The sequence below is a fragment of the Prosopis cineraria genome, unplaced genomic scaffold (genome assembly GCF_029017545.1).
Source record: "Prosopis cineraria cultivar Desert tree isolate PC_DT_omini unplaced genomic scaffold, ASM2901754v1 PC12, whole genome shotgun sequence".
Taxonomy (NCBI): Eukaryota; Viridiplantae; Streptophyta; class Magnoliopsida; order Fabales; family Fabaceae; genus Prosopis; species Prosopis cineraria.
The window spans coordinates 2,110,524-2,134,867 of record NW_026555343.1 but is presented as its reverse complement, the minus strand read 5'-3'; the positions used below and the strand labels follow the sequence as shown (position 1 = coordinate 2,134,867).

The window sequence follows — 24,344 nt, the reverse complement described above, 5'->3', positions numbered from 1 at the left end:
TTTTTAATAATTAATTTATAATGTAATATATTGATATATTTATATATATTTGAGAATAAATTTCATATATATTTTTTAATAATCAATATTATAGATAATATATGAATTGGAGTTATTTATATTAGAATTATGGAGTATTTGTAGTTGATAATTAGATTAAAGTTGAGGAAACTACTTGAATATTTTTATTTTATTTATGAAATATACTTTTAAAGGAGATTATTGTTATTAATTAAATTACAATTGATTGACAGAATTTAGATGCATTATGCTACTAAATTTTTATTTGGATGAATTGATTTTTTTAGTTTAAATGTATTGTGTTGTGGAATTTGATTGTTTCATCATTTGGGAGGTTCTCCTTTTAAGGAAGATGTTGTTGAATTTTTTTTATAGAAATCTAAGTCTTTTGTTTATTGAATTTTGATAATCATATTAGTGATATGGATCATAAGTGGATGTCGGCTAATCGACTATCTAGAGAATATTGGGATGGTGTAGATTAATTCATTGAATTTGCATTTTGTTGTGATCAAGACTCCCCTCAAGTCATATGTCCTTGTTTGAAATGTTGCTATGGAAAAAGAGTAAAGCCAATAGAATTAAAAGATCATTTAATCTGTAATGGAATTGATCCAACTTATACTTGTTAGACCATGCATGGGGAGACAAGGAATAATGCAAATGATTGGAGGGATAGTGCGAGCTACTCCACATTTGATCGTGATAGTGGGACATATGATATTGACCGTCTTGATGAAATGATTCATATATATAACTTCATTGCTGAAATATTTTAAATTAAGTTAGAATTTATTTCTACCATATTTTGATAATAACATCTTTTATTGTTTTATAGGTAGGTACCTACACAATTACAAGGTTGGGAGTGTGGATACTATGTTATAAAGTTTATAAGAGAAGTAATCACACAACAAGAGTTGATCATTCCTGAAAATGTAAGTCAAAAGCTTTGAAATTAAGTTGATATAATGTTAATTACTTATATATTGCTTTCATATCTTGTGTAGTATTTTGTTGGAGTAAGATGTTCGCATTTTACCATGGAGCAAATAGAAGATTTAGTTGAAGAGTTGTCAAAATATATTATTGGCTGTTTGTGATAGGAAGTTAGATTTCAATGTTAGAAAAATAACAATAGTTTCATTTGTTAGGCTTGTTAGAAATTAAACTAGGTTAGTTAGGAAATTGAAATTGTTGTATCAGTTTCAAATTCTTTTCTTGTATATACATTTTTATGTTAATATTATTTTTAAATTAATTTTTGATATTATGATTTGCCATTGTTAAAGAGACGTAAAAGGAGAAATTTCAAAAAATCTGATTTAAAAAAAATTAAAGTAATATATGGGAGCGCTCATTTGAAGAGCGCTCCTGTAAAGTAACATACGGGAGCGCTCTTCCAGAGAGCGCTCCTATATAGTTCATACGGGAGCGCTCTTTATAAAAGCGCTCCAGTATGGTTGCATACGGGAGCGCTCTTTACAAGAGCGCTCCCGTATGTGCTCCCTTACGGGAGCGCTTTTCGAAAAGCGCTCCCGTATAACGTATATACAGGAGCGCTTTTTTAAGCGCTCCTATACATTTCAGAACGCTCGATACGAGAGCGCTTCAAAAGCGCTCCCTAAAGTAAAAAAAAAAAGCGCTCCTGTAAACTTATTTTGTAGTAGTGATGATCGAAAACTAATTTTCTTTCGGAACAAAACTTGAAGGTAGAACTCATGCATATGGCTCTTCAGTCTTCGAAGAGCGTGTAACTTAAAGTCTCGCCTTAAATATATATTTCTAGCAAAAATTACGATATTTATGGATGTGATGTTTGTATGGCATTAATCATATTATTTTTAAATTATAAATAGTGCAACTCTTTCGTTTTTTTTTAATGGATATGTGCATATTCATGTATCTATTTGTTAGAAAAGTAGAAAAATATAAAGAAGAAAATTGTCCATGAGTAATGAATTCATCTGAAATTATCGAAGTATTGAAAATCAAATTGCTCATTAAACTGGTTAAACCAATGGGTTATAAGTTAGTGATTCAATTGAGGTTAAACTAAGGGTCAACTCAAAGGACAAACCAGTCATGATTAAAATAATATATTAATTATGAAAACGTTCAACTAAATTTAAAATTAATTTCTAATACAACAATAATTATAGAGTTACAACTATCCAAAAGTTTAACAATAATCATATACAACTTTCTAATCTTACAATTACAATTTACAATCCTTCAATCATTAAAAAGTCTAAAACTAATAATCAATAACACTAAAATCATCAACAATGACAATCATAATTAATAAATGCTAAGTTATGAACAGCAGCAAATAATGAAAGATTAAAACAATGTAGGCACAGTTAACTTAAAAAAATACTGAATCTTCTAAATTTAAATTTACAATTAAAGTCCTCTATTCAAAATTCAAACCACAGACAATGAAATATGGTTTAATTGCCTTGCCCTCCATTGTCTCGCTTTTTTAATTTTTAAGTTGAATTTTTTACTTTTTATTTAGCTTTTATAATTTTAAAAGATAAAAACAAGTGACTGGAATGACCCAGCAATCTGGGCGAGTTAGTTGAAAAATCTCGAGTTGATCCCAAGTCAATCGGGTCATGTTAGGTCAGTGGCCGGTTTAAATGAAAACCCAATTTGAGAAAGAGATTGGGTCGCCGATTCACGGGCTGAACTGACTTGTCCAATACAAGGTTTCATACAATGGGCTTGAGCTTAACTCGATGTCTAGCCTAATTCAATCTCCTACATAAGATTAGACTTGCTGAGTTACCAGGTTGGTAGTACACCCCTAATTAATAATAAATGTTCATCTATTAATTTTTTATTATCTATATTATTCTTTTTTTGATAAGTTTATCTATATTGTTCTTAAATTACAATAAGTTTAAAATTTTATTAAAAAATATTTTCATTCATATTTATTTCAATTTTAAATTATTGGAGTAATTTCTTATCCATTTGAATATTAGTATTAAAATATTTTGACAAAAATGTATTTTTTTAAAAAAACTTTTTAATATGATTGAAATTCACCAGCCATAATTTTACTTATATTCAACATTTAATCAGAAGGTAACTTTTTTTTATTTGATAAGAATAATGGAATTTCCACAACAAATTTTCTTCATTTATTATTAAAAACAACTTTTTAAATATGATTTGAAATTAATTGATGGTAATTTGATATACATTCAACATTTAATTAGAAAAATGAATTTTTTATTTGATAAAAATAATAAAATACTCACCAATAATTTTTCTTCATTTGATTTTTCATGTCTCAAACAAACAACTGCATAACAAGGATGGTAAATATATTAAATATTATTAAATATTTTTTGATTGTTCACAAGTATTTTCCTATTAGTAGTAATAATGTTCATTGCATGGTTGGACACTAAAATGAACACCTCTTTAATAGGAGATTGAAGATATTACACAATTATGGTTATTTTGCAAAATAAATATCAACAGAAATAGAAATATGGAGGTAGACTTGGTGTGAACAAATAAAAACATTAAATAAACTTTAGTGATATAAATATATGGTTTTTTTAATAATAACTTTAGCATCAATTCAATATATTTGCTGGTTAAAAAAGGCAACAATTCAATATATTTAACAAATAACTTGTAATATACGAAGGTTTAATCTCACTCCAAATAGATTTGTTTATAATAACTTTCAAAATGGTTTCGAATAGATGTATATTATGTCAATTTTGGGTATTTTGTGTAAATCAAAGTCAAAGTAGATTAATATATAATTAGCCTTTAATTTTGGTTTGAATATTAGGTATTATATAAATATAAATATAAATATATATATATATATATATATATTATTTTGGGTATAGATGAACAACCCATGTATCCTAATATATGACTATGCAATATTCAAAATTTGAATAGATATTGAAAATTTTATAAAATGACCATATATTATTAGCCCATAATTTCAATCTTGAATATTAGGTATTAGATTAATATATTGATTAACTAAATATTTTGGATACATCTAATAAATTTAAGTGGGTTGATTTGAATTTCAAATAGATAGATTGAAGTTAAAGGTTTAAAAATAATACAGCAAACTAGTAATCGCTCTTTTATTGTGTATATATTTTAGTAATAAATTTTCGATATCAAACATATCAAATCGCTCTTTTATTGTGTATATATTTTAGTAATAAATTTTCGATATCAAACATATCAAATTAAATTAATAAAATATAAAATCCAAACCATAGTTTATCTGCCCATGATTTTAGTTTCTAATATTAGGTATTAGATTAAAATATGGATTAACTAAATATTTTGGTTTTGAATGTTAGGCTTTAGAAAACATATTAATAAAATATGTATATAATAAGCTAATAAAGATTGGTTCAGTTGATAAAGAGTTGTCTCATAACCCATAAAGTTGTCAACTCAAATCTCACTGCTGATATGAGAATTTTGTTAGTAGGTGATTTATAAATATTTTTAAAAGTACATGGATATTGTTAGCAGGTGATTTTTAAACACTTTTTAAACTTAAAGACATGCATTAATCCTGATGAGCTTTTAGAATCCAACTCACCTTAACTTTTAAAAAAAAAAAATGTTTATAATAAAGGGACATGTGGTTGACACTTGTATGCATCCAATCTGAAGTTCATGTACCCAAACGGATTCTCTCAGCATTAAAAATGTACATACAATAAATTTAGTTGTTATGTTAATTTTAAAGTATCTTTTCTGCCGACGTTAAAGTTTAGAGGTTTAATAATATTAAATATATTTTCTAAAATCATAAATGAATTCAAAATTTTAAACCCAAAATATTTTTATATATTATTAGTAAAAATTTATTTGAAAAGTTTGGCTGATCAATTGCTTTATTGTTTCATTCAATTGATTGCCTGACACCTCAAGATTACAAATAAAATAATATTATTTTCAAATGAAAATAAAATTCAATTAATTTTGGTTACAAACACCAAAAATTAAAATGTAAAAAAATAATATTTCAAATATATAAATATATGAAATTTATGCCATATTACTTTGCATCTTCTACTTATTACCATCCTTTTTGGTTTTTTTTTTCCTCCTGGTCAATGGGCTTTTCCAACTCTTTAATTCCATATAACCTTCCAATTACATAGACTATTTAATATTCAGATAGATAAGAATAGATCATTCAAACTCATTACATTAAATAATTACTTTAATTACTAAACACCATAATTTTAGGGTATTATCTTAAACATATTAAAAAGAGTTTTCAAATAACAAATTTAAATACATACGAACTATTCCATCTTTTTTGGTTTTTTTTTCCGCGTTGTCAATGGGCTTTTCCAACTCTCTAATTCCATGTAACCTTCCAATTACATCTAAAAAAAGGTAAATCATTTAATATTGAGATAGAAAAGAATAGATCATTCAAACTTGTTACATTAAATAATTACTTTAATTACTAAACACCATAATTTTAGGGTATTATCTTAAACATATTAAAAAGAGTTTTCAAATAACAAATTTAAAAAATTTAAATACATACAAACTAAGTAATTGTCAACCGTTGCCTCCCTATCTATAATATATAGAATATTAACAAAATTGAAGCCAAAATGATGGATAAAACCTATCTTAGGATGCAATTTCATAGTAGTAGAGAACATGAACTTAATCTTGTAAGGGTAATCTATTATTCGATACGATTCGGAGTATTAAGAGATCCTAAATTTTAAAATTTTATATATTTTAAATGGATACAATCTATCTAAAAAACATCTTACAAAAGGCTTTCAAATGACTGCGGAGATCCGATCACCCTATGGCAATATTGTCCCATAGATAAAATAAGTATTATATACTGGATATAATTGATGGGATTCAAATTGTGAAAAAGAAAAAGAAAACACAAACATTTACTCTAGCATCTTTGAAGAACGATTCAATGTTGTTGGATTTTTCATATATATATTTCTACTTGGCAATTTTCGAACATGAATCACCCTAATCTCAATGTGCTAATTCTTTTTATTGTGTTGATGGTGCAAATGGCATTAATCTTAAAATGTAGAAGCCATTGATAATATAGATAATTGTCAAGAGGAGAGGATGTGAAGGTTACTTTTAGCCTAACTTGGTAATTTATAATTGATCAAGGCAGAATTAGAAAGAAAAATGAAGGGATGTTTTTTAAAAAAATTAAGATGATAGATATTAAATATTTATTTTTGTGAGTATAGATATTTAATATATTTTACTTTGAAAATCAATCCTCATTGAGGATATGTGCTTTGCATCGGATATTCAAAATTAAATATTGACAGATGTGTGCTTTGCAAGTGATACTCAAAATTTATGCATATTTAAACAAATTAACATATATATTTTATCATATTTATAATTCACTGAAATGATGTGTGTGTACACTCAATCATATAAACCTTAATTTTTGGCATATCTTTAGGGTGGATGAAAACTTTAAATAGATAGATATTAATTTAAATTTAAATATGATTAGACTTGAATTTCAAATAGGTAAAAAATAATTTTTACATACATCTAAAAGTTAATAATTCATCCCTTACATAATTCCAAACTTGAATAATATATTTGTATACATTAAAAAATAATAAATCATTCCATACCTAACCTTAAACCTGGTTTTGAAGCATAAAATAGTAGGAAAGACATCCCCAAGTATAAAATTGTAATAAATTTAAAAAAAAACACGTGATATTCTCTTGTAAACTTTAACCCAACTTGGCTTGTTTAAAAATAATTTAGTCTATTTTTGCATTTACTTTCTCTAGCAACCTATTTTACATAACAAAAACAACCTAGAAGCAGTATGCAGCAAAATGCTGAACTCACGTTTGCAAGTGATTAATCTAAAAGGGTCCTAGAGTTTTGACAAAATGCATTAATTAAACATAAACCTATAAAAGAAAAACATGCAAAATAAAAGTAGGCAATACAGAGCAACAAGGAAGACACAAGGCCCGGCCGACTTCTTAAAACCAACATCAAAACCCTCACTTGAAAAATAGCAACAAGGGCGACTCAAATAGACCCAATAATGATAGAAGTCAAGAAACAAAGATAAGCCCAAGCAGGGAACTAACACCCATGAGGAAACTAGCAAGCAACTGAAAAGGAGTTATTGGACATGGCCCAAGTGTGGATGAACCCTGCCGTTTGATGCATGAACTGCAACTTCCATTTGTCATCCTTCATCCTTATATATGAGATCAATAACATTTAAGTTTGACCTAATCAGGTAATCATATAAGTACTTTATTTATTTTAAATTATAAGATAACTTGAAATAAGATTATGCACATCAATAAAATTCAATAATAACATTGTACAAATTTACCTTTTCAACACAAAATTATAAACTTTTAAGAATACTCTTCAATTAATATAACTTTAAATTTACAACCATTTTAAATTTTTCTTCCCTTTAAAAGTAATATTAAAAAGCATCGTTAATAAAATTTTATTTTTATCAAATTATCTTATATTTTTAAATAATAAAATGTATTTAATATTATTTTATAATTTGAAACGGAGGGCATAACTTATCATCTTTCAATAGTTCAACTGTTTGCATGTATCTATCGAAAGAAATTCTGTCTCCCTGGCTCCAAACTCCAAAGACAGGGGGGCCAACAGAGGTACAGGCAAGAAGCCCAAAAAGGTTTTGTTGATGAAGAACCATGTCCACTTGCTGCCCCAAGGACAACAAACAGCCTTCAGCCGGCTGCAACAGAGAGGAATCAACCCCAAAGTTGCATTTCGAAGTTGCGAAAACAATATTTACAGAACCTACAAAAAAAAAAAAAGCATTAAGCACCGTTAAAAATCATGGATTTTTGGAATTTTTAAAACCTTGATCGGAATTGAACACTGTTAAAGACCACGAAGGCGTCCCTTTCTCTTCGATATATTGGAAAACAATGAAAGGTTGGCTTTAAAAGGACTTGAAGGAAGTGGACGCAAAGCAAAGGAGGATGAGGCAACTAGCCAAATGCGTTCCTACTTCTTACTCACCGCCCCTTGTCTTCTTGCTCCTTTCAACTTGAAGTTGGCTTCTCCATTCCAAATTCTTTTGTCCCATCACTCTTCTTTCGAGGTGAAACTGCTACAAAGAACCACATGATATAATTATTTGGGAGAAAACATCAAGTCATTCAAGGTCTCTGATTCTTCAAGTAATTTCTCATCCCACCTTAACTCACTTGAAGGACCTTGATTCTTTTCCTAAACTACTCCCTCCGGTCAGGCACCTTCTATAGGTAATTTTTTGTTCAAAAGGTAGGATCTCTTGTAATATTTCAACTTTTTTTTAATTTTATCCTTAAATTTAATATAATTGTATTATTATTAAAAGTCACGAGTCAAAAAGGAAGTACAAATTATTTTTTATGATATTAAAAAAATCAACTTTTTTAAAATGCATAAAATTATTAAAAGTGTTTTAATAATAAAGATCGGAAGTAGTATTTGTTTTTGTTATCGTAACAAGAATATTCAAAGAAGATATATATGCACTACTAAAAAAAATGTTTGAAAGAGCAGGAAAAGCATTCGAGGGAATATCAAGACTTTCAATTCAAGTGACATTTGTTTTGACAATTGAGGTGTTAGTATTACTTAAGTTTGATTTCTATTTTTTTTCCTCCCAACGACTTAACCAATGGGACTTTTTTATAAATCTCATAACTTGACTAGCTAATGCAATATTTTTGTAAATTTTATATTGTTAGGAAGTGAGCAAATAATAAGCAAAAGTAAATAAGATAAAACAATTGAAAACAATAAAGAAGTTAGAGAAAGTGATAAAAGATGACACAATAAATTTAATGTGAAAAATCCCTCAATTTGAGAGATAAAAAACTCTCAGACAACGAGCGAGTGATTTCACTATAAAAATGAGAAATTATAATAATTGTCTCTGCTACGGGAGATGAAAAGACAAGATATATATAGAGTTTGTAATCAATTAAAAATATTATTTTGAATAATAATAAATATCTTTTAAAATATCAAATAGTAATATGATAGATTTATATTAAGATAATATAAAAAAATAATCACAAAGAATTGTAGAGATTTAAAACATAATTTCAACATATATGATATATTAATTCCTAAACTTTTGTTTATTTTACCGATAAAAATATGAAAAAGGAAACACACTCTGATGAGACGTACCAAATGGGTCTTACGTGGAAATGGAGTTACGTACTCAAACTTGTTTTTGAATACAAAACAAATGCACACGCAAAGAGGAGTGAAAGAGAGAAACTGGAAGAGAGGTTCTGTATCTTCGTAGAGCACACTTAAATCAGATTACATACTTAGCATTTTAACCCACTACACTGCCTCTTCTCTGAATGTGAATGAACAGTTGTAAAGTTGTTCTCTCCCATTTTCAAACAAAAAGGAGAAAACTGCATATAATTTCTCATATTATTTTATATTCTGATAAAGCCCTCATTCTATAAAGGGGTTTATGTTTGGGCCTGAGATATACAACCCGACATTACAAATAGAAATTTAATACCCAAGTCATTCTATGCTTCCATGATTCGAGACATAGTAATAGAATGGTAACTGTATAAGCAATAGCAATTTATACTTTATGCTAACTCTGGACAAATAATTTATCACACACACAATTAAAATATATTTCGTAACAAAATATATACTGTAAGTTATGTTATTTATAAAAATTATGCCCAATCAATATCGATATTTAAAAAATTTATAATATTCTAAAATTACTCTAATATTCAAATCTTGTAATATCAAATATCACATTTTAGTTCCCACTCTGGCCACGAGCTTCATCTATTTAAAAAGGGTCACTGGGAGGGACCCATATTGCGCAAGCTTCGGTTTTGACTCAATTCATTTCTCAAGTGATGCCAATTTGCGCCAAAACCCCATTTTCTTCTGTCATCTTGTTAATTGCCTTCTTACTCCGAAGTCATTTTGTTTACAGTGTCTGTGGAGAATCTGTTCCATTCTTCCTTTTGGTTTTGATTCCTTCTTTGTTCTTCTCTTCTCTTTAGTACTCATTTCCCTGTAACCTTATCAGTTCTCAACTCTGGGAAGCCATGGTGGCTGATAGCAAGTCCAAATCAAATATCTCCTTCGCTGGAACCTTCGCCAGCAGTGCTTTTGCCGCATGTTTTGCCGAGGTAGTTCAATTCTTTATGGCCTTTGCTCTTTCTTGTATAACTGCTACCTGGACGCCCTTGTTTGGGGAACCTCGTGATGATCGCCTGCAAAATCCATCATTTCTTTTATTTATTTATTTCTTGTAGCATTTCTGTGAATGATAATAGTATGGATCTAAATGCTAATGCCATCCCGTTCCTGTTCGTTTGGTAAATTTCTTGGTTTCTCTGTGCTTCAGCTTTTGCGTGTTATTTCTTCCAGCACTGTCTCATTTGAAATTCATAAACATTCTCAGCTATCAAATTCATAATTCAGCTAAATATCGTGAGGTCCAACCATCTTCAGTACTACAACAGATTCAGATCGTCCAAAGTTATAAGCTCTTCTGCAGTGAGAGAGAGACGGAAAGGGTGGGGGGATAGATTGGGTGAAATACACGACGTGAGTCTCACAAGTATTACCGTCTCTTCCGCTTCAAAGACACTGATCTTGGAAGATTCAAATTAGAAACGCTACAATTTAAACTTGTACTCAACTCGCTGTGGCTGTTTGTTTTTCAAGTCTAAACGGAATAGTTATTGCCTATTGCATAGTGTAACAAAGATCTATGTAGCAATTTCCTTGATGAAATATGTGGCAACTATCCTGAGTGCTTTTCTGTGAAATTGACATGTGCTCTTCTGAGTGTTCAGTGCACTAGTCATCATATAGCTCTTATTTGTATTTCTGTTCTTTATTCAGAATCCAGCTGCTCAAATTTATCAAGCTATTTTATTTAAATTTAAAATAGGCATGCACTATCCCTTTAGACACTGCCAAAGTTAGGCTCCAGCTTCAAAAACAAGTTGCAGCTGGTGATGCGGTGATCTTACCTAAATATAAGGGCTTGCTTGGGACAGTTGCGACTATTGCAAGGGAAGAAGGTGCTTCAGCACTCTGGAAGGGCATTGTGCCGGGACTGCATCGTCAATGTTTGTTTGGAGGGTTAAGAATTGGGTTATATGAACCTGTGAGTTCTGAAGTTTTTGGTGCTACAACTTTATGGATTTTTTTAATTCATATTTGTTTATGCCATCTGATTTTCAACATGGGATTTTTAAATTTTAAAGGTTAAGAATTTCTATGTGGGAAGTGACTTTGTTGGAGATGTTCCATTATCAAAGAAAATTCTTGCTGCCCTTACAACTGGTAAGACCAATTCTAGGTTCCATGGGAATATAAATTAATTTGTTTGCTTATCTTTGAATTGTTGGCATTCTCTTGGCAAGAATTTGTATGCCCATCAATTTTTTTTTTGGGTGAAAAATTCTCAAGTAATCTTAGAGTGTCATCTTCAATTAAAAAAAAAAAAAAATTCTACATCAAACAAAATGCGCTATTTGTGTAATAATTTGAGTGGATAATGGAGTGAGCTTCGTACAGTATTGTTTGACTTGTCATTATTTTAGTTGTAAATGAGTCTCATATTGTTTGATTTGAACTCTTTTTATTGAAGAGAATGCAAATGGTGTGGCACTTGAGAACATTTAAGAATTTTTCTTCTGTTGGCAGGAATTATGCTATCTTATTGTGCTAATACCCTAATTGAGATCCCTTTGCATTTGCATTTGCCACATGAACAGGTGCTTTGGGAATTACCATAGCTAATCCAACTGATCTTGTGAAAGTTCGACTTCAGGCTGAAGGAAAATTACCTCCCGGTGTACCAAGGCGCTACTCTGGATCATTAAATGCTTACTCTACAATTGTGAGACAGGTGAGTGGATTTAATCTGATATTATTGACCGATCCTTTTTAGTTCATAAACCTATATCTACACACAGGAAGGACTTGGGGCTCTTTGGACTGGGATTGGCCCCAATATAGCAAGAAATGCTATCATCAATGCAGCTGAACTAGCCAGCTACGATCAAGTGAAGCAGGTGATGTAAAAGATACTGAACTCTTGTTTTTGGAGTTAAACCCTGTTTTATGTTTAATCCCTTTCTTATGAGACTTAAATTGGACTGCAGACCATTTTGAAAATCCCAGGTTTTACCGACAATGTTGTAACCCATCTCCTTGCTGGTCTTGGGGCAGGGTTTTTCGCTGTCTGTATTGGCTCTCCAGTTGATGTGGTAGTCTATCATCTTCAACCCATGAAAATTTATAGCTGATTTGGTTATCTCTTTTTTAATTATAACGGCTTTTAGAGCTTAAGAAGTATTTCTTGTTTATGGCTGGTATTTCTGAGGTTCATTTTGGAATTTGGATGCAATGAGAAACGCAGTCTATATATTTTGAGTTTCAATTGCATATTAAATAAAAATTTTATAATTTCACAATGTTATAAAGTTGAAAATCGCTGCAAATTATTATTATTATTTTTAAAAAAGCTAGACATTACCTTAGGGAACCTTTTCGATAGATAGCAAGCCTACAAGATAAAAGAACAGTGGTTACGATTAAGCACGAGTTGCAAATAGACGGATGAAATGGACTCTAACCACGTCTTACGGAATCTAAATCCCCATTTTGTGGACACATAATAAAGTCTCTCTTTTTCTTTCTCTCTTTAGTTGATAAAAAAATCAATAGCCTTTTGTTTGTGCACTCCTAACAGCCCATTAATTCATGTTCTTTCTGGTGCATATGCAGGTTAAGTCCAGAATGATGGGAGACTCTACTTACAAAAGCACTGTCGATTGTTTCGTGAAAACTTTGAAGAACGATGTATGACTTACCTTCTACAAATACTATGTTCCTTTTTTTTTTCTTTTGTTTTTTTTTAAACATCGCAGTTGTAACCACTTTGGTTTGTCTGAGCATTTTCCATTCTTGTGCCTGATTTTCTACCTTGCTTCTGTGATAAACACCATCTATATGTCAATCCACAATACCGTGCCTGACAGCAGTTGGCCATATGTAGAAGCTTAGTATTTCATTTCTTAAGGGCCTACCATGTTATTTTGCATTTGGGTATCCTCTATCAGATCTGATAGGTCATGGAATCTATTGTGTTGCAGGGACCTTTTGCCTTTTATAAGGGGTTCATCCCAAATTTTGGACGGCTGGGGTCCTGGAATGTGATCATGTTTCTAACCTTAGAACAGGTAGGTCAAATACTTTGTCTATTTTAAAGAGAAAAATACATACGATATGATGTTTGATACTTGTCCTGTAAATTTCACTCGTTGTTATTATTTATAACATATGTAATGCAACTTTGGCATTGATTTGATTAGCCAGGCCGTGTGAAGGATTTTTTGTACCTAAGGAAAAATTGTTTAAAAAGCCTAAAATATTATCATTCATTTATTTTCATATTATTTTTTCAATTTATCAAAACCAGATTCAAATTTTGTATTTAACATTTTTGTCACTTCGAATCAACACCAATAAAAAGTAATTAAAACAATCACAATTTTAAATAAAAAGTAAAAAGAAGAATAAATACACATAACATGGCTGATATTTAAGATCATAACTGGTATTTTTTTTCTTTTTAAGCAAGACTCTCATTTTCAAATAAAAATATATAATTAATATTACTACTTAATGAAAAAAAAAATAATGACTGATCATATAAAAATATAGGTAAATATTTTCAGAGACCTAAGGAAACCGCCTCATTAGCCTAACATTTCACACGGACTTGTCAGATCAACTTGTCAAGCAATCTGTGTTTTTGTCATATATCATTGTATCTATCTGTTTAGCATTATATTCTATGATCTTGCATGCTGATTTATACTCCCCTCTCAATATCTCGACAGGCTAAAAAGGTCGTCAGAAATATAGAGTCATCCTGAGTTAATTATGCAAATACCGGTATACGACGATTGGTGCAATACAAACTGTTGAGAAAATAATGTATCCTCTTGCCTTCATTTTCTTAAATAGGGGATATCGTAGAACATTTTTCAGGAAAAAAGAACGGAAGTATTCATGAGCTATTTAAAATTTGACGTGCTCCAGCTCTGAATAATTTCTGATTGCTATAAAGCTCCAAGTTAGAGATCCTGCTTGTTGAAGCTATGCTTCATCTTTCCCCGCGTTTCCGAGAGGCTGGAAGCTGCGTTTTGGTGATTTAAACTTTAAATTTAAAGGCTGAGATAGAATATTTTTTGTTTAAAAGTAGTAATTTAATATACCAGCAACTTCTATCGGCGGGATAGAATTAGAATTAAATTCTTCGTCCAGAGTCTGTTTCTTATTGGTGCCATATATATATATATGTATGTATGTATGTTGAAACAATTATTTTTGTTAGACTTAACAATATACGAATATAAGAATGAATGTTACTTTGCATAAAGGAAAGATGGACTGTTAGCGGCGCTTTTAATCTATGAAGAATAACATTTAAAAAGTAAAAGAAAATTGCAATTACAATCATTAATAAAAAAAAATCGTATAAACTCTCCCTTTACATGAAAAAAATAAAATTCATGGAAATTAAATTAAAAGCTGAAATAAGTTATTTGAATAAAATAATTAATTTTCTTAGATTTGTATACTTTTTATAGTTTGGTCATTATATTTTCAGTTGGCATGGCAAATGCTTGGTATATAAACAAATGTACTATTTTGTCTTAAAAAACAAATCTACCATTTTTTTTGGCGAATAAACACAAATGAATTATTTAGCAATTATATTACATGATCTAGTTTTCCTTAATAGTTTATATACATATTATAATATTATTATTACGATAATCAAAATAGAACAATTACGTAATTTTTAATGAAGATGTGATAAATAACATATACTAAAAAAGAATACATTTTGCGTGAATATTAAATTTAAAAATAATTTAAAAATATTTATTTATTTTATTTCAATTAAAAAGTAACAAATTATGGACTACCGGACTTCGTCTTGCCCATTCGCACTTCAGGCAGAGAGACCTTTACCCCGTTGTGAACGAAAACTGAGACATCAAGCTCGTGAATGAAGCAGCTGCGCCGGTTCCTGTGCTACTAGTTCGTTGCTTCAACTCTTAATCTTAAATCTGTAATTTGGAAAAAAAAAAAATTATCTCTCCCCTCGTATGCTAGGGTTTTGGGGCAGTCAGTGGAACTTCATCGACTTGTGTTCTAGTTCTTATCATCCAAAATTTTAGAATTATTACAGTTAACGCGTGTTCTAGTCCATCTTCGGTTTTATTCTGTTTGTGTGCTCAAATGCATCTGGATTATGTTTTCTGATACTCTTCATACCTGACGTTGACATTTTATTGCCTTGCGTTATTGATTCGCTCTCTGTTTTATTTGAATCTCCCGATTCTTACATTTGCACACCATAACTACTCGTTCTCTGTTGATTTTTTGCGTTTAAAGAGAAACTCTTGGGGTGGGAGATGAGGACCGTCTGTAGGTCTAGTCAGGTGCCAATTGAGCCAAGGCTTTGGGCTTATAAATCATCATTTTGTTTGTAATATTAGTGAGTAAGCTTGGTGTTTTGGCGAATTGTTTCTTCTAGGGCTACAGGATTTTCATAATTTTAAAATTCTGATTTAAAAATTTAAAATTGAGCTTTAGAGTTCCTTGGTTACAATGTATTATTGACTTGAGATGGAACGGTTTTGAAAAATTTTCATCTATGATGGTAGATGATACATTTATGAACATTTAGCCTGGGTAAGCTAAGAAAGTGAGAGGGTGGTTTTGATTCTTTTGATATTTGAGACATGAGGCTATAGATGATTCAATATAAACTCTTAGGAAACTGAAATTGAGCTGGAGTTGATTTTTGAGCGTCTTGTTTTTTGTTTTAAATTAGTGCTCCTACGATATTATTTTAGAAAGGTCTGATATGTTGAATTTTAGAGGATATTTAGCTTTCCTTCTCTGGCCAAAGCTAGCTAACCCTATGAATTTGCTAGCCTCTTTATGAGATCTATGTACATCATTGTTCCTTAGTGGCTTAGACCCAAGGTACGTAAAACCGGACCGGTCATTAAACCGGTCATGGCACTGGGTCACGGGTTAGTGGTTCAATCAGGGTTGAACCGGGGGTTGAACCGGTGGCAAACCGGTCATGATTAAAATAATACAATTTAAATAAAAAGACATTAATTATAAAAACATTCAACCAAATCCAACCACTCAAAAGTCTAACAATAATAAAATACTATATTTTTGGACTTAGCATGCTCTATCTCTAATTTTTTATTTTTTGACTTTAATTTTACTTTTTTTTGTTATTTTTTTCCGAACTCAGAGCTGTGAAAAATTAAAAATGAAAAAAAAAATCAAAAACGACGTCGTTTTGGGGTAAAAGTCTGAAAAAATATTAACCCGGTTAACCCAGTCAACCCACCGGGTTATCCGGGTTATACCGGGTTGAACCCGGGTTGACCGGGTTACACCGGTTCACTCCCTCACCGGGTTAAGTGCAAACCCAGACCGGACAGGGGACCGGTTCACCGGTTTCCGGGTTGACCCGGCCGGTCCGGTCCGGTTTTCAATACCATGCTTAGACCTCCCCTGCTAGTTGTAACTTCATTGTGCTATCAGCGTGATGATCTGGTTGGGATTGTAGTTAAGAAAGTTCTGAATGATTTGCATGTTTCTTTCTGCATTGGTGTGTCTGATTGTTTGGCCGAGGAGTCTCTTGACTTGAGCCACTCTGGCTATGTCGACCCTTCTGTCTGGGCCTTGTTTAAGGCTTACTCGCAGTTTCACATTTCCTTCTTTTAGTAGAGGATGGGTTGCGTGTGGGGGAGAGATTCATGGTTTCTATATCCTGGTTTAGTTCAACTTTGGGAAAATAATGATCAAGGTGGAATTTATAATTGATATTTGGAACCTAATTTTGTAACCTTTTATCCTTTTAGGTGATTATGATGTGTTGTATTTGTAATTGTATATGGTTTTTCTTGACAGTTTCTTGATGTGCATCAAATGGGTTTTGCATCTCGTGTGTTTATGATTTTCTGATTGGGATATGAGGAAATTGTATTTAAAAATGTTTAAAACATAGATTTGGTCCTCAATAGTTTAATCCTTGAATAGTGATCTAGTTATTATCATTGCTTTTAATATTGATTAATGATTACTGCCTGAGTATAGATGTTCACTGATTTTCTTCTGATTTATTTGCAGGAGGGAGCATCTGTTGTCGTGGTTTACTGAATTGCTGATTATTTTCTTTACAAGAGTTTGAGTTCAGGGAAATAGTTGGTCCAACATGCTTCAGATTCGGCTTAGTAAGGTTCCAGCCTCTGAAGGTTTAGCAGGGGTGAAGTCCTCACCTGTTGAGACTGTTACTGTTACATGTCCCGATCATCTAGTCCTTGCTGATCTTCCTGTGGCAAAGGGCATCGGTTCAGCAGCTGCTACTTCACTGGTGAAGACTCTTGGCCGTAGATCTCGTCGTCAATGTGGCGACTGTGTCCATTTCTGTGTTCGTTGTGATTTCCCAATTGCAATCTATGGACGGCTGGTAACTATTGAAATATTTTGTCCTCTTTCAATGTCTTTTTAGACTCATTTTATTCATAATATAGCATGTTGTTTGGTATGATTTCACTTCAGCTTCCGTGGAAGCTTAATCAACACGGTGGCTTTAGAGGATATCTTATTTGCTCAAACCTGAGTCATCTCTGAAGACAAAGTAAATTTAAAAAAAAAAAAAATCAAACTATAGTAAGCATTAGGCTATCTGAATGGTTGCTTCAGCTGGCTTCATTCCTATTATTAATAATATGCAACCAGCTGACTAAGTTATGCAACAGGAATGGACAAGTGTTTAAAATGTAGTGAAGTCAGATGTGCTATAGGGATGCATGTAATTATTGCATTCCCTGAATAATTCATTCTTACTTGTGTCAAATTTCTCCTGATAATTAAATTAAAAATATTGGAAAAAGCATGAGAAATGGACCAGTCATTTTAGTGACTATGTCTTATATGCATGGGATGCTCAATAGGTATTTAAGTAGGTTAGTTCTCCCATCTCAACAGCTAATACTTTTGTATCCATAAAGATCTCTTTCATTAGTAATTTGAATGAAGAACTTGTATAAAACACTTGAATTCTGTGTTTTGAGTGGTAGCTCAATTCTCTTTCATGTGCTTATTTTGTTGTTATCCTACCACTGAAATTTTCTTGTAAAAGCATCAACTGTATTCTTTTCTGTACTTTCCTGGGAGTATACTTTGCTGAAGTATACAAGCTCAGTATCTTTCAAACATTATATTCCTATTCCAAGCCTTGGGATTTTTTCTCTCGAGTTTCTAAACTAATTCTTTGACGATCACTACTTATGAAATTTTGTTGAAATGGCATGAATTGATATGACCTGTTTTACTTGAATCATTTTGCTACTTTTAGTCTTAGATTATTGATTCTTGTTGCAAGCTACTAATCTGGTTCTATTTATAAATCACTTCCAACATATTTCACTAGTATCAAGTAAAATCTTAAAACTCATTAACTCTCTTAAAATTTAATAAGTTTTCAACTTTGCCTCTATTAAATATATACACTTTAATGGCATATTTTCTCTCTCTAACGTTCAATGGAGGGTAAAAAAAAAATTATGATGAAAATTTAATGACGTGACTTATAAATAGGATCAAAAAAATTCTTCTCTCCCTACCCTATAGATAGGACCAGAGGGAGTATATCAATGTTATGATTTACGGCTTCCATGTGCTTTTCCTTTAGCTGCATTTGATGGAGTTGAATAACTTGATGTGGGTTTTCTATAAACTAACAGGCTTATGGTCTTGCAGAGCCCTTGTGAGCATGCCTTCTGTCTTGATTGTGCTAGAAGTGATTCAATGTGCTATCTGTAAGGATATTTCTCTTCTGTTTTTCATAGAGCAAAGCAGTGAATATCTGCCAATTCAGTCCTTTTGGTCTCGTTTTGACCCCTTCTTTAGATTAATTATTGGATTTTGCTTTGGTGTGTTATTTATGGTAAGTAATTAATCTAGGAGGTCCAAGGTCTTAGTTTCAAACCCCAACTGATTTCTTTTCAAGCTTGAAAGAGTTTGATTTCAAGTATTTGACACATTATGCAACCTTGAAGCTGTACTCAGCCTGTCTTAATTCAGGCAGTGAGATTCAGCACATCATTTTGGTTCACTGTTACTTGTCTTCTTTGTTGTTACTTTTATTATTATGCAACCTTGAAGTTGGCTTCTATGTTGATTCTGTAGATAGAAGTTGACAGTATGAAATTGGGTAATTACTTTTCATCTTCCTTGGAACACAGGTGTGATGAACGAATCCAGAAAATTCAGACAATCAAAATGTTGGAAGGAATATTCATCTGTGCAGCTCCTCACTGTTTCAAGTCTTTCTTGAAGAAGTCAGAATTTGAAATGCATATCCAAGATGTACATGCTGACCTTCTCCACCCCAATGTAGATAAAGAAGATGGAAATGAGTCAGAGACTCATGGTGTTCGGCAACCTGCAATGTCAGAATCTTCTGCTCGAGCTCCCCAAAGGCCTGTTTTCTCTCCAGGTTCAAATTCCCAGCTAAATGATCGAGAAGACAAAGCTCGTCAACAACCACCAAGAGACCAACCACCTTCTAGGCCGACTTTGCAGCCAAAGCCACCCTCTTTTGGTCAAGTTCAAAGTCACTCCGCAGATCTCCAGTCTGGCTCTAATGGAGGTATTCCTCAGAGCTTCTATCAACAAAGTTCTGACATGCAGCGACCTCTACAAGAACCTTCCCAGTTTGCAGACCGGCACCGAGGTGTCACACCAGAGACACCACTTCCTGATTATCCATCCATGCATCCTTCCCAGCCACCCAATTTCGCTGTGCCAGTTAATGCTAACGCAATGTTGAATCCGCCTGTGCCATTTGGTTATCATCCCTTCCCACCACATGATGGAGCTCCGCCATTTTATGTAAACCCCTATGATATGCGTAGGCAGGACTCAGCTTCTGAAGTAGGTGGAGACCAGAGTTCCTTACTTGGTTTTCCACCGGGTTCTGCAACCGGCTCTAATTTTCCAGCAAATTATCCCCAGCCCTTGAGTGCAGGAACTGGTGGCCTACCTTTTGAACAAGGACATGGTGGCATGGCTATGGATCCAAGGGACGCTAAAGGTATATTGGCACCACAGTCCATGCCCCTCCCACCTCCACCTCCACTGCCGCCCATGTCCCATCTGAACCAGAAATATTATTCCGGTGAGTTTGGACACAATGGACATGGTTATGGTTGGCAGCATGATACTCGAGAAGCCTTTGGTGGTCAGGACTAGCGGGCTCCGAGTCACAGAGTCTGCTCTCGTGCTTATTAGATAAATTTGGTTTTATAAAACGTAAGCGCTTTGTTGTTACTGACATTATCTAGCACCTATTAGGTTGCATTGATAATGAATTTTGTATTCTAAGACCCAAAAAAATATATGTGCCGAATTCGTTGTCATCAAATTTTATTGTTGTTAAATCTATAAAATTAATTTTTATTTTGTTTTCTATTGTATGCATAGTCTTGACTTATCTGTTGGATGATCTTCTGCATGACTCTTAAGTTAAACATTAATATTTGGGTCTCGTTTGTTTGTGGATTCCTAGTTGAATTTTGAGATATCTCCAACACAAGTATGTACAAATATTTCACCAGTTCTTGTGTGATTTTTCACTCCCTCAAGCCAATCCGGTAAATCTGAGCATAACTATGTACAAGACACTTGATTTTCTATTTTTTTCACAAGAAAAGCCCTTGGATTCCTCTTTTGATAGGGTAGCCTACGCTACTTAGAAATAGAGTTTCTTTTGGATTCAGGAAAACAAGATGAACAATAGAGGTAAGATTTCATGTTCACCAGTCTCAGACCTTAGTAACTGCAATGAGTGCACGAAGCGTTAGTGATGGAAAGGCTGGTTCTCACAATTAACCATTTTTTTCGTGACAGAAAAACACTTGACATTAACAAAATCATAAAATTCGCTTCTCAAAGGATCTAAATTCTAAACAACACAATCGCTCACATTACCATAATAAATTTACGACTTCACTCCTATACTAGTATCCCAAAAAATCATCGAAGTGAAAGTTGGCAGGGGGAGATGCCTCATGCCATCTATTTGCCAAGCAAAAAAGATGATGCAACATTTTGACTGCCATCAACTCTACAAACAGTTTCATGGAGATAATTAAGGTTCAGGTGTGAATGACGCAAATATATTACAAGAAAAAAGCTATACTTGCAAACAGCACATTCCCTGAAGTGTTTGTAGATAGTCCCAAACTCTCTCGCACCAGTATCTTTTCTCAGGTTAAACTTAAACCTATTAGATCCACATCAAAGATGGAGAACGCAAAAATCACTTCTTTACAAATAGGTTCTGGGAAGTCATCACCATGCTCCACACTCCAATTAAACTCTCACCGATGATTCTCCAAGAAACATTTAGGAAAAGAATGGAAATAAGTTACCAAAACGGTAAGAAAAATCAGCTCAGCTTTTTCTTCTCCAAAATCCAGTTTTGCACTTTGCTGATATATTCTTCATTTATTTTCGCATACAATTGGAATGATTTCCGATAGCCCATCAAGATATATCTGTCAATGAAATCTTCATACCTTTCATAAAGTGCTGGCACAGTGAGAGTAATAAAAAGGCCTGCCACATAACAAAAGCAAAAGATTTTAATAGTCTCATCAGATTGATTTGGTGAACCTATCTTCAATAAACAGACTAGGCTACACTCCAGAATTGTTCTAAAACCTTCCAGTAAAACTTTATTAGTTGATGGAAAATACCTAAACCCTGCACCTAAGCATTTTTCAATTTTCTGCTTTGGAACTTCATTTCTAACAACTGGTACTGACTAAATTGAGTCTAGCTTATCAGATGACACTCAGAGACTTACTAGCGTAAGTCAGGGTGAGAAAATCAGTGAGGCCTCCAACTGCAGAAATCAACCACAGGCACATGGCTACTTTCAAGAACAATCTTGAGTCCTTGCCCAGGGCAATATCCTGGGAAACTGAAAGCACATAATTTGCATTAGTTCGGATGAAAGTTGCAACTTCATTGACCATTTCCTCTGATAGATGCAACTGTGGTAGAGGTGGAGCTGGTCTGTCGAAAAAAAAAAAACAGAGAGAGAAGTAAACTGCTTTCATAAATTTGGTGATACACTGAAAAATATGAAGTTTTAATGTCTCATTTGCTATGAGAGAGAGAAAGGATAGGAGAGGAAGAGGAAAAGATTATACAGTGTTCATTATACTCTTTATCATTGCTCAACATTGCTAATCCTTTTCCATTACTTATATTAAATAAATAACCTGCTTTCATAAATTTGGTGATGCACTGAGAATATTAAGATTTCACGTCTCATTTGGCATGAGACAGAGAGAAAGAATAGGAGAGGAAGGGTAAAAAATAAATAAATTATGCAGTGTTTATTAAAGACTATATTTGATGAACCCAAGAATTGAAAAAAAATTCTTTCTTTTGGCAAGCAGAACTTCACTTTACTTGCACAAATAGAATGGATGTCAAAGAGAATGGAGATGATTTTAGACCCAACCATAGAAAAACACTGTCAAAGAGGAAGTTCCATATTCCACCAAGCTAACTAATCCCTAGGGAACAATGTATCGTGACAGGACAACTATAGTTTTAGGACTTCAGGTTTTCAGACTTAAAACACAAACAAGGCATCTATCCATCTTCACAATACCAGAATGAATTGGACATAAATAATAACGTAAGACCAGAACACTTTACTGAGGACTTTACGTTGCATCTACTACCTTAGATAGTGATAATCATCCTGAAGACAATGCAAAATTTCCCCACTCTATTAAGTCATAAGTTGAAGATTCACCTATCAATACTCAGCAGTACATTTAAAATTCTGGTAATCAAGTCTCTCAGAAGGCTAAAATGTGGCTGTTATAATAGATTGCATTTCATTAATTAAATAAATAAGCAAATCGCAGAACTGCTCTGAACAACTATACCAGATTATAAGGTTACCAAGAATTATAAGCAAATAAATCTAAAAGTACAAAAAGAACAGACGTACATCACCATTCTGCAAAAAGCATTAAGGTTACTAGAAATTCTTCACAATACTGCCATAACTAACAATGTACAATGAAGCAAGTGCATTTACAAATTCTGATTTATATGCTATTCAAACTTAAACTACAAAAATTATGCCAGCCTTGTTTTTTAAAAGGAATAGGTCAAAAGCCGTATAAATCACTCAAAAAAAGCCCAGAATGAGGAATAACGACTTTAGTTCATAAAAAATAAACTAAATGTGATGTACCAGTAGTTTGTAAAGATTTGAAGATTCCAATACCACTATCTTGTTGTGTCTAATAATTGTACACTTCAAAGTTAAAAGAAGGGCACAATGAAAGAAAGATCCAAATATATTCAAAGAAATAAATAGCGAGAGTATTACCTATTGAGAATTGCTGCTGATTTCGCCCAAAGATAAAGAATGACTATAAGGAGGAGGAGAACATTAGAAACAAGCGACAAAAGAGTATAACCAGATCTTTCAAAGACGATCCAAGCAGCCAGTGCAACCAACAATATCCCCACAGTTAGATTCTTTCGCCTCCACAGTATCACATCTGCAACTATATTGATGAATGACGATGATTCAAGAACAGAGGTAAGGTAAGGATTTTTTTTTTTTTTTTTTGGGTGAAGAGGTCAAGGATTTACTCACTAATTCTTTTCATTTGTCGTATCATCTTTTCCTCCAAAAAGTATTGGTTAAATGAATTGATAGTGCGAAATGAACAAGCATAAAACATCATTGAGACAAAGAGGGAAGATTTTGATACTGGATGAAAGAAATTATTGACTGAAAGTTGCGGAAAAAATCAGCAAGAAAGTTGAGAAATTTAAGAAAAACTATGGGATTTGATTGGACTTACCCAGGCCACCTCCGAGGATTTCATGAAGAGCTCTCTGCCTATTGAACAATCGATCAGAATCAGATGAACCCATCTGGGGAAGAAACTGTTGAATCCAGCAAGGGATCTCTCTCACCAAAAAGGAGCCAGCTTTGCGATGATGATCCACAGTGAAATAGGAAAAGCAGTGAAGTGAGGGGGGGCTTTTATAGTTTTATTCAGCTTCCCTTGCTTTCCTTTGTTGCCTGTTGGACT

At 32.5% G+C, this 24,344-nt stretch overlaps 3 protein-coding genes across 3 annotated transcripts; 2 read left to right on the top strand and 1 right to left on the bottom strand.

Moving 5' to 3' along the window:
- The first annotated feature begins 9,937 nt into the window (after nucleotides 1-9,937).
- On the top strand, nucleotides 9,938-14,422 carry LOC129288718 (mitochondrial uncoupling protein 1-like). The gene is made up of 9 exons (XM_054925442.1): nucleotides 9,938-10,256; nucleotides 11,027-11,245; nucleotides 11,346-11,424; nucleotides 11,859-11,992; nucleotides 12,060-12,158; nucleotides 12,249-12,353; nucleotides 12,874-12,948; nucleotides 13,242-13,328; nucleotides 13,992-14,422. Exons 1-9 carry the CDS (start codon nucleotides 10,173-10,175, stop codon nucleotides 14,025-14,027), a joined length of 918 nt encoding a protein of 305 aa, XP_054781417.1. The 5' UTR covers nucleotides 9,938-10,172; the 3' UTR covers nucleotides 14,028-14,422.
- A 659-nt stretch (nucleotides 14,423-15,081) lies between these two features.
- LOC129288100 (E3 ubiquitin-protein ligase HAKAI homolog) lies at nucleotides 15,082-20,673 on the top strand. Its single transcript, XM_054924466.1, has 4 exons — nucleotides 15,082-15,201; nucleotides 17,326-17,665; nucleotides 18,961-19,019; nucleotides 19,446-20,673. The coding sequence occupies exons 2-4, from the start codon at nucleotides 17,411-17,413 to the stop codon at nucleotides 20,452-20,454; spliced, it is 1,323 nt and encodes a 440-aa protein (XP_054780441.1). The 5' UTR covers nucleotides 15,082-15,201; nucleotides 17,326-17,410; the 3' UTR covers nucleotides 20,455-20,673.
- A 452-nt stretch (nucleotides 20,674-21,125) lies between these two features.
- LOC129288101 (reticulon-like protein B12) lies at nucleotides 21,126-24,344 on the bottom strand. The gene is made up of 4 exons (XM_054924467.1): nucleotides 24,111-24,344; nucleotides 23,627-23,807; nucleotides 22,073-22,284; nucleotides 21,126-21,822 (listed from the first exon to the last, which is right to left on the bottom strand). Exons 1-4 carry the CDS (start codon nucleotides 24,181-24,183, stop codon nucleotides 21,653-21,655), a joined length of 636 nt encoding a protein of 211 aa, XP_054780442.1. The 5' UTR covers nucleotides 24,184-24,344; the 3' UTR covers nucleotides 21,126-21,652.

Coding starts and splice junctions, on each gene's coding strand:
- LOC129288101 (XM_054924467.1), bottom strand. CDS start 24,183: ATGGGTTCATCTGATTCTGATCGATTGTTCAATAGGCAGAGAGCTCTT. Junction 23,808..24,110: donor AATCCTCGGAGGTGGCCTGG/GTAAGTCCAATC, acceptor TCATCAATATAG/TTGCAGATGTGATACTGTGG. Junction 22,285..23,626: donor TCAGCAGCAATTCTCAATAG/GTAATACTCTCG, acceptor TTTTTTCGACAG/ACCAGCTCCACCTCTACCAC.
- LOC129288718 (XM_054925442.1), top strand. CDS start 10,173: ATGGTGGCTGATAGCAAGTCCAAATCAAATATCTCCTTCGCTGGAACC. Junction 10,257..11,026: donor TTGCCGCATGTTTTGCCGAG/GTAGTTCAATTC, acceptor AATTTAAAATAG/GCATGCACTATCCCTTTAGA. Junction 12,159..12,248: donor GCTACGATCAAGTGAAGCAG/GTGATGTAAAAG, acceptor ATTGGACTGCAG/ACCATTTTGAAAATCCCAGG.
- LOC129288100 (XM_054924466.1), top strand. CDS start 17,411: ATGCTTCAGATTCGGCTTAGTAAGGTTCCAGCCTCTGAAGGTTTAGCA. Junction 17,666..18,960: donor TTGCAATCTATGGACGGCTG/GTAACTATTGAA, acceptor ATGGTCTTGCAG/AGCCCTTGTGAGCATGCCTT. Junction 19,020..19,445: donor AGTGATTCAATGTGCTATCT/GTAAGGATATTT, acceptor CTTGGAACACAG/GTGTGATGAACGAATCCAGA.